Below are 10,432 nucleotides of genomic sequence, written 5' to 3'. Positions count from 1 at the left end.
TGAGATATTCTAATTATCTCCACAGTAAACATAAATAAGTTACAAAGCAATTACATGGAAATTACAGAGCTATTTTAGAGAGGAAAGATAGGGCACTCTCACGGAGAATAATCAGAGGTAAGACAGTTCAAGGTTACTATAGATGGGCCCTTCAAGGGCATCTTACCGAAGATATCTTGGTACTTAGAAGCTGCGTCTTCTTTCAAGTTCATGTACATGCTGTCCAGTACCAATGAACTCGTTCCGCCAATCTCCATATAATTATTGTTTCCAATCTGAACGCCAGAACTGTTGTATATGCTATATTTTAAAGACTCATCTGATTAGAGAGAAACACACAGGTAAGTACATCTAGACTGAAAGCAAAAGAAAAAAGTACTACATGGTAAAGGGGCAGGGCTTTACTCCAAATGCTTAAGTTAAATTATTTATCCTATGCCACCCTTTGAAATTTCCTTCTTTAAAAGGTGGCTGAATCATCTCACATCCATTAGGATGGCAACTATCAAAAGTACAGAAAATAACAAGTGTTGGCAAAGTTGTGGAGCAACTGGAACCCCTATGCACTGCTGGTGGAAATATAAAATGGTACAGCCACTGTGGTGACCAGTATGGTGGTTCCTCAAAAAATTAAAAATAGAATTACTATACAATCCAGCAATTCTACTGGGTATATACCCCAAAGAACTGAGAGCAGGGTCTCAATCAGATATTTATACACCCGTGTTAATAGCAATATTCATAATAGCCAAAAAGTGGAAGGCACCCAAGTGTCCAACAGTGGATGAATGGATAAACAAAATGTGGTCCATCCATACAATGGAATGCTATTCAGCCTTAAAAAAGAAGGAAGTTCTGACACAGGCTGTAACATGGGTGGACCTTGAGGACACTGTGCTCAGTGAATAACCCAGTCACAAAAGGACAAATAGCATATGATTCCACTTATATGAGGTCCCTAGAGTCATCAAATTCATAGAGACAGAAAGTAGAAGGTTGATTGCCAGGGGCTGGGAGGAAGGAGAATGGGGAGTTACTGTCTGATGGGTACAGTTTCAGTTAGGAGGAAGAAAGAGTTCTGGAGATGGATGGTGGTGATGGGCGCCCAACAACGTGGTTTGCATCACCAGTGGTAGTCTTTGGCCTATATGAGATAAAAATGAAAATATCCAAGATTTATTTCTTACCTTCAGAAAACAGCAAGCAAGCAAAAGAATACAAGCAGATACCTTCACTTACATCAGAGATTGGACACAGTGGAGCTACTGAGATTCGGGTTAGAGTGGAAGATGCCTACTAGATGCAAGGACCTGTGGCCCGACACTTGTGGGCAGCTGCACTGACTTCTACCCAAACCAAGAGCCTAGGTCAGGTGGTCTGATGGAGACTTATTCCGAGAAGGCAAGGTGTGTCTGGTGGCTGAAGACCCCAAACAGCTTGTCCTTTGTTCGCTTATAGTCTACACCAGAGCTAATGGCTGCTTTATTTTCAGGAAAAGTTAAAAAATAGAACAGTGTGACTGAAAGGCCTGTTTACCTCTAGATGGCAAGGAGCTGAATGGAATGGTGGGTGTGTTTCCCAGTAGGTTGGTCTCAGGCACTGGCGTTTTATACAGGCTTGGCATGTGGCCTGGATTTGGCCCATACCAAACTCCTGGACCTGCGGTTCTCAGGTCCACTGGACTTGCTCCAAAACCGAGTGGTGTACACAATCCATTTCTCCAGGAGAGTAACTGGGGTGGGCTGGTTAGCCCTGTTGGTTGCTGTACCGCATTACCATGACTGGCTGCGCCGGAATAAGCAAGGCCTTTGAGCCCTGGGTTCTGAGCATTGTCATAAGGTCTCTGCTGTGCAAAAGGGTCATGGGAGACCCTCCGTCTCCTCTCTTCCTGCCTACTGTCAGCCACGTTGCGTCCAGGCTGCCCTCCTGTCTGCCCGTCCATGCGGCTGCCGTACAGGTGGTAGTTGGCCTCCTCCTGGAGTTTACTGTGCAGCCGGAGGTCCTGCTGCTGCTGCTCTGGGGCGGGGGCGAACCAGGAGTCCTCCACAGGGCCCGGCCCGAAGCCCCGCGAACTGTGCAGCGAACCGGGCTGTTCTGTGGCTGAAACGAAATGAATCGGTGTCGGGCAGAGTTTCATGAACCATGAAGAAGTAAAAACCTGAGCACAGTCGTGAATCTGTACCTTGGAGTAACACACTGAAGACTCTGAGAACAAATAAAAAGCGTTTACTAGGTGGTTTTCCTCCTGTGAGGTACACAGGTAATAAGTAGTCGTCCCTGCCTGGCAGTGTGAGAGCACGAGAGAAGTTATAACCAAGCGGCAGAGAAGTGGGTGTTGTAGGAATGACCGAGGAAGAAAGGGACTTGTGCTGGAGCAGGGAAGGTGCCTCCTTGTTGTGACGCAGGGCTGGAAAATAAGAATGGCAGCAGTTCTGTGCTAAGCACCTGCGTGGATTCTTTTATTCTTTAAAAGCCCTATAAGAGTAGGAGCACTTATTATCACAATGATGGATGAGGCTTACAAGAAGTCAAGTAATTTGCCCCAGAACAGACAGCTGATAAGTGGCTTCAGTATCTTATACTCTGCTTCCCCTTCTGTTAAATGAAAAAAGTATCCCTGCTTGAATCTGAGGCCAACCTCCCTGCATGTACTCTGGACCCAGTCACCCCTGATCTTCTCAAGGACTTTGCTCCCGCATATGTTCCTGTCTTTTTCCTGAGCTGTCACTTCCTCCCTATCAGATATATTAGGCCTCTTGTGTTCAGGATACTTTATGATTTTGGTGAACATGTTGTTACCTAATATTTCAAATATAGGTACCTTAACTCCGAATATATTAGAAAGCCCTTTAAGCCAGCTGTTAAATTTTATAGCTTCTTCTGTTTCTCATATAGTTGTAAATAGCATTTTAGACAGTACAGTGAGTGAATGAGCAAAGAAATAAATGAATAAATAGATTTTCAATCACAGTATAAGTTACCTGAATTTGACCTGCTTGGAGATATTGCTATACAATCAATTTGGAGAGACTTCATTCTCTTTACAATTTCATTTTGGCCCGGATACTCTTTCTAGAATTAAGAGCATAAAGACATACTTCAGTAAACAGCAGAAAATACTGGGTTGGCCAAAAAGTTCCAGAAAATTGTTGTAAGGAAGAACGAATCTTTCAAAAGGTTGAAATTTCACATATCTCTTACAAGCAGTAAACACTTCTTTAAGAAAATAAACTTTTTTCCCTAAGTAGCCAAAACAACCTTAAAAAACCCTAAATAGCCAAAACAATCTTAAAAAAGAACAAAGTTGGAGGGCTCACACTTCCTGATTTCAAAAGTCACTACATAGCTACAGTAATCAAAACAGTGTGGTATTGGCCTAAGGAAAGACATACAGACCAATGGAATATAATGAACCCAGGAATAAACCCTTGCATATATGGCCAGTTGATTTTTTATTTTTATTTTTTAATTATTTATTTATTTACTTTTGCCACACAGCATGCGGGATCCTATTTCCCCAACCAGAGATCGAACCCTTGCCCCCTGCAGTGGAAGCACCAAGTCTTAACCACTGGACTGCCAGGGAAGTCCCTGGCCAATTGATTTTTGACAAGGGGGCCACGACCATTCAATGGAGGAACACTGGTATCTACATGTGAAAGAATGAAGTTAGATCCTTACCTTTCAACATATACAAACATATAGAAAAATTATCTCAAATGGATCAAAGACCTAAGCTTGACTAAAACTATATAACTATAAGAAGAAAACATAGGGGAAAAGCTTCATGACATTGAATTTGACAATGATTTCTCGGATATAACACCAAAAGCGCAGGCAACAAAATAAAAATAGGTAACTGGACTACATCAAAATTAAAACCTTCTGTACATCAAAGGACACTGTCAAGAGAGAGAACAGACAACCCACAGAGTAGGGAAAAATTTTTGTAAATCACATAAATATAAGGGATGAATATCCAGATTATATAAAGAATTCCTGTAATTCAACAACAAAAAACAAACAACCCAATTGAAAAACAGGCAAAGGACTTGAATAGATATTTCTCCAAAGAAGACATACAGATGGCCAAGAAGCACATGAAAAGATGCTCAACATCATTACTCAAAGAGAAATGCAAATCAAAACCGCCATTCATTAGAATGGCTATTATCAAAACAAAACAAAACAAAACCCAGAAAATGAAAAGTGTTAGTGAGAAGGTAGAGAAATTGGAACCCTTGTGACTTGATGGTGGGAATATAAAATGGTGTAGATGTTACGGAAAACAGTTTGATGGTTCCTCAAATGTTTAATGTATAATTATCATACAATCCAGCAATTCCACTCCTAGGTATATACCCAAAATAATTAAAAGCGGAGACTCAAAAAGATACTTGTATACCAATGTTCACAGCAGCATTATTCATTATAGACAAAAGGTGGAAACAACTCAAGTATCCATCAAAGATGAATGAATAATCAAAATGTGACATATACATACAATGGAATATTATTCAGCCTTAAAAAGGAATGAAGTTCTGATACATGCTACAAAATGTTTTCAAGGATGAACCTTGAAAACATTATGCTAGGTGAAATATGCTAGACACAAAAAGACAAATTGTATGATCCCACGTCTATGAGGCACCTAGAATAGTCAAATTCATAGAGACAGAAAATAGAATAGAGGTTACCAGGGGCTGGGGAGAGGGAGGAATGGGGAGTTGTTGCTTGGGATACAGAGCTTCTGTTTGGGATAATAAAAATGGAAATGGATACTGGTTGTGGTGGTACAACATTGTGAGTATAGTTAATGCCACTGAATTGTATACTTAAAAATTGGTTAAGACGGTAAATTTTATGTTATGTATATTTTACTACAATTAAAAACAAAGATAAAACTTCTTCCCTTATAAAAATAATAATACTCATTATAAAAGATATAGAAAATGTATAGAATTATCTTTAAATAGAAACCTACACTCAAGTGAAAAAATTAACATTTTGTATTTCCTACAAGTTTTTTCCCCTGGTCATATTTGCACTATGCTCTTAACAGAGTGCCTGCTACATAGGTAGATGATCAAAAATATTCAGAATCAACATATGAACGATTTAGGGGAGAATGACACAGGATACTAACTATGTGTACAGTTTGTAGCATTTTGTATGTTGCTTTTTACTTAACACATAAGCATTTTTATGTTATTTTAATTTTTTTTTCTTTAATTGGAGCATAATTGCTTTACAATGTTGTGTTAGTTTCTGCTGTACAACGAAGTGAATGAGCTATATGTATACCTATATCCCCACCCTCTTGGACCTCCCTCCCGCCCCCCATCCCACCCATCGAGGTCATCACAGAGCACCAAGCTGAGCTTCCTGTGCTATACAGCAGGTTCCTACTAGCTATCTATTTTACACATGGTAGTGTATTTATGTCAATCCAGATCTCCCAATTCGTCCCACCCTCCCCTTCCCACCTTGTGTCCACATGTCCATTCTCTACGTCTACATCTCTATTCCTATCCTGGAACTAGGTTCATCTGTACCATTTTTCTAGATTCCACATATAAGCGATACTATACAGTATTTGTTTCTCTCTTTCTGACTTACTTCACTCTGTCCCTAGGTCTATCCACATCTCTACAAAAGGCACTATTTCATTCCTTTTTATGGCTGAGTGATATTCCATTGTATATATGTGCCACATCTTCTTTATCCATTCATTTGGTGATGGAGACTTAGGTTGTTTCCATGTCCTGGCTATTGTAAATAGTGCTGCAATGAACACTGGGGTACATGTGTCCTTTTGAATTATGGTTTTCTCAGGGTATACGCCGAGTAGTGGGATTGCTGGGTCGTATGGTAGTTCTGTTTTCAGTTTTTTAAGGAACCTCCGTACTGTTCTCCATAGTGGCTGTATCAATTTACATTCCCACCAACAGTGCAAGAGGGTTCCCTTTTCTCCACACCCTCTCCAGCATTTATTGTTTGTAGATTTTTTGATGATGGCCATTCTGACCATGAGGTGATACCTCACTGTAGTTTTGATTTGCATTTCTCTAATAATTAGTGATGTTGAGCATCTTTTCATGTGCCTCTTGGCCATCTGTATGTCTTCCTTTGAGAGATGTCTATTTAGTTCTTCCACCCATTTTTCAATTGGCTTGTTTGTTTTGTAAAAGCAACTGTTTTCTTTTTACAGTTATTTCTTATTAGACAAAATATATAAATACAAACTTCTTTTAAAAGATTCAAACTGCTGAATTACACAGAGCAACACTTTAATGTCGTTCCTTCCAACCCCCTCTCTTCCATTTTCAGAGGTAATCCTTATCTGGAGTATGTTGTGGACCTTTTAGTCTCTCTAGGCATTTGCATATGTATTCTGGAAATATACAAATATTTATACGTGTGTGTGTGTATACATATTTACATATTTGTGTATTTCCAAATTTTAACTCTCACAAAGGTGCAAAAATCTCCTGAAGCTAAATCTTTGAGCATACATGTGAGTAGGGTAGATTACTAAGAGCAGAACTGCAGCAAAAGTTATGTGCTTTTAAAAGTGTGATAAATGCTTCACCGTTCAATAAAGTTCAACTTTCACTTTTACCAATACTACATGAGATTGTGTTATTCTGCATTTTCAGAAACACTTGATATTATCAACCTTTCAAAACTGTTGTCAATCTAATGGATGAAAAATTATAATCAATTCACTTTGCTTTTCTGTTAGTGAGACCATATATCTTTTTCAACCTTTATTGTCCATTGATGGATTCACCTTGTTTATATTTTACTCAGAATTTTCACATCCACATTGTTAAGTGAAATTGTTCTGTAAGTTTCCTTTCTTGTATCTTCTTTTCAGGTTTGGGAATCAAGGTTATGCTAGTCTCATAAAATGAGTTTAGGAACGTTCCCTCTTCTCTATTATCTCGACAAGTTGTATACAATTGGGGTAATTTCTTCAATGAATATTTGATAGAAATTGCTGATGAAGCTATCTGGTTGTGGAATTTTATTGCAGGACTGATTCAATCTCTTTTAACAGTTATGGGAATATTCAGGTTTTCCATCTCTATTTGAGCCAGTTTTGCTAAATTACACAGTTGACCCCTGAACAACATGGGAGTTAGGCATGCTCACCCCTCTCACAGTCGAAAATCCAAGTATAATTTTACAGTTGGCCCTCTGTATTCGTGGTTCCACATTATGAATTTGACCAAGTAAAGATCATGTAGTACGTATTTATTGAGAAAAATCTGTGTATAAGTGGACCCATGGAGTTCAAACCTGTGTTGTTCAAGGGTCAACATACTTAAAGCTGTTATTGCCTTCTTGGTGAAATGAAACTTTTATCGTTATGAATTATTCCTGATTGCTGTGGTAATGCTTTTTTTCCTTAGTGACTTTCTTTCCTGATGTCCTTTTGATTACTTTCTTGGTTTGCATTGGATACCTCTCTTTTATAGTGTAGGTATCCCTCCAAAGTCTGGCAATTGTTTTTTTAAAAATTTTTTTAACATCTTTATTGGAGTATAATTGCTTTACAATGGTGTGTTAGTTTCTGCTTTATAACAAAGTGAGTCAGTTATACATATACATACGTCCCCATAGCTCTTCCCTCTTGCGTCTCCCTCCCTCCCACCCTCCCTATCCCACCCCTCTAGGTGGTCACAAAGCACCGAGCGGATCTCCCTGTGCTATGCGGCTGCTTCCCACTAGCTATTTATTTTACGTTTGGTAGCGTGTATATGTCCATGCGACTCTCTCACTTTGTCCCAGCTTACCCTTCCCCCTCCCCATATCCTCAAGTCCATTCTCTAGTAGGTCTGCGTCTTTATTCCCATCTTGCCCCTAGGTTCTTCATGACCATTTTTTTTTTAGATTCCATATATATGTGTTAGCATATGGTATTCGTTTTTCTCTTTCTGACTTACTTCACTCTGTATGACAGACTCTAGGTCCATCCACCTCACTACAAATAACTCAATTTCGTTTCTTTTCATGGCTGAGTAATATTCCATTGTATATATGTGCCACATCTTCTTTATCCATTCATCTGTCGATGGACACTTAGGTTGCTTCCATGTCCTGGCTATTGTAAATAGAGCTGCAATGAACATTGTGGTACATGACTCTTTTTGAATTATGGTTTTCTCAGGGTATATGCCCAGTAGTGGGATTGCTGGGTCGTATGGTAGTTCTAGTTTTAGTTTTTCAAGGAACCTCCATACTGTTCTCCATAGTGGCTGTATCAATTTACACTCCCACCAACAGTGCAAGAGGGTTCCCTCTTCTCCACACCCTCTCCAGCATTTATTGTTTGTAGATTTTTTGATGGTGGACAGTCTGGCAATTCTTGACTATCTGTGTATGTGTGTGTGTATCTTAAAATCTCTGTCTGCCTGCCTCTTTTATTTACTGTTGTCTCCCTTTCATGATTATAGCACCATGTTGCTGTAAGACTTAAGACAACAGCTTGTTTCCTGAGTGTGTGAGGAGGGGAGGTCTCTGCTCCTCTTGGTTGGTTAGTTGGCAACAGTCTCTGACATACCTCTCTGATCCCAGGCACCAAACTCACTGCTTCGGCCCTGGGCACATGCTGCCCCCATCTGCTGCTTTAGCACAAGACGTGAGGGGCGAGGAGCCAACTGTTAAAACTGACACCACCGTGGCTCCCAAATGAGAACGCCTACCAACGTCCCGTGTGACCACCCACTTCTTCTACACATTGACCTGAGACTTTTTCCTCCATGACTTCTTGAGTATTATGTTTGGGTCAGCCTTTTAACACTTTTTTCCTGTTTTATGTCTCAACAGATATAATTCTGTTGGCTTTTTATCTTTCAAGAATTCCTCAAAATGACTGATCCACCTATGGTACTTTCCATCCTGTTCCAGTAATGCTGTGCTTTTGTTTTCATATTGGTAGATATATTTTCTCTCATTTCATTAGTTTTGACAGAGGAATGGGTCCGGTATGCTAACTTGATGATATCTGCATAAAACTGCCTATTTTGTTTTTTGTGGTTACCAAGCTAGCTTACTTCAGATCTCAGTAATAAAGTATGATGCTTTGGTTTTCATGACTGACAATATATATGTTTCAATATGTTAGCATTTTGAGCAGCTGCTATGTTACCTACCTTTAAACTCTTCACATCCTCTTCTACATGTTCTTCTAATTGATTTAAATAAAAAGGCCTAAATTTCTCTTCAATGCCTATATATAAAAAAAAAATAGTACTTTAAATTTCTTAAGTATTTTCTAAAATAAAATTAAAATATTACCAATCTATTATCTTTGAATTACTTACCGTAATCTGTGGGCAAAGCAGGGAAATATAAATTTAAATGCCAAATCACTGACCTTCATAAAGAGACTAACAAGACTAACTATTACACAGGCAGAACAAAGGATAGGATATCACTGGAAACCCAGGGCTCCTGCCTAATAACAGGCAGTTTCTCTGGCTGCAGCACAAAGCCCTACCTAATACAAGTTAATTTCCAAATGAAAAAAGATGGGTGGACTCCTTGTTTCTGTCCCTTTGGCATCTGAGTTACTATAGGATGGAATACTCAGAATAAGGATCTGGTATAAAGTTAGAGCTGTTAGCCTTAAAAGAAAAATGTAACTTCCATTTTTGGGAAGATGGAATAGACATACTTTTCCTTATTTCTCCCACTAAGTATGACAAGAACCCCTATATATTATATATAAAACAAACATAAAGAGACTCTGAAAGGAGGAGAGACAAAGTCAGGCTAGCTAGGGACTTTGGGATCTGAGGAAAGACATGGCAGTGAGCTTACTGGATTTTTTTTTTTTCTTTTGCTGCACAGATCTCAGACTTGGACCTGAAGAAGCTGGAAACCCAACAAAAAAGCCCAACAAAAGCCTGTTCTTTCTGGCCAGAGGGCTAAGCAAGGGGCAGCCTAGCAGGACAGAGTGCTTAGTCAGTAACCACTCTCCAGCCAAATGCCATAGAAAAATCGTGACTCCATCCCCCACCCCCACCAGCAAAGACTGAGTGGGGAGTTGAGACTCCCGACCCCAGAAGACACTGACAGGGTGCTCCAACACACGACCAGGGTGATGTCAGAGAAGGCCAAACAGAAGGCCAGAACTTTCCTTCCAGTCAGGTGGTAATGAGCCCCTCCACTCCTGTGGTGTCAGTGGACAACAAGGGGAGACTGAACTTGCATCCTCACCTTGCAGTAATAAGATGCTCCTTCCCCATCCCAATGGGGAACTATCAGAAGAGGCCTTGGGTGAGTCGGGACTTTCGCCTCCATTGCAGTGTCCATGGAGACCATGTGGACTCCACTGAAACCCTCACCCCTGACCAGTAGTAACGAAAAGCCTCCCACTTCAGGTGTCAACAGGGCCAAGTGGGGAAACTGACTTCCTTCC

General features: G+C 40.0%; 1 protein-coding gene across 3 annotated transcripts in view; it reads right to left on the bottom strand.

Annotated features, from left to right (window-relative positions):
- Positions 1-10,432, bottom strand: part of RIPK1 (receptor interacting serine/threonine kinase 1) — a 37,208-nt gene that overhangs the window by 4,079 nt on the left and 22,697 nt on the right. For all 3 annotated transcript variants that reach the window (XM_061195669.1, XM_061195668.1, XM_061195670.1), the window contains 4 exons: positions 9,162-9,238; positions 2,982-3,072; positions 1,537-2,100; positions 167-319 (listed from right to left, as the gene is read on the bottom strand). In XM_061195669.1, coding sequence (XP_061051652.1) covers positions 167-319; positions 1,537-2,100; positions 2,982-3,072; positions 9,162-9,238 — 885 coding nt within the window. The remainder of the gene's footprint in view (positions 1-166; positions 320-1,536; positions 2,101-2,981; positions 3,073-9,161; positions 9,239-10,432) is intronic.

Source organism: Eubalaena glacialis, chromosome 7 (assembly GCF_028564815.1).
Source record: "Eubalaena glacialis isolate mEubGla1 chromosome 7, mEubGla1.1.hap2.+ XY, whole genome shotgun sequence".
Classification (NCBI taxonomy): Eukaryota; Metazoa; Chordata; class Mammalia; order Artiodactyla; family Balaenidae; genus Eubalaena; species Eubalaena glacialis.
The sequence above is the reverse complement of the archived record's forward strand: the minus strand, read 5'-3'. Positions and strand labels throughout refer to the sequence as shown.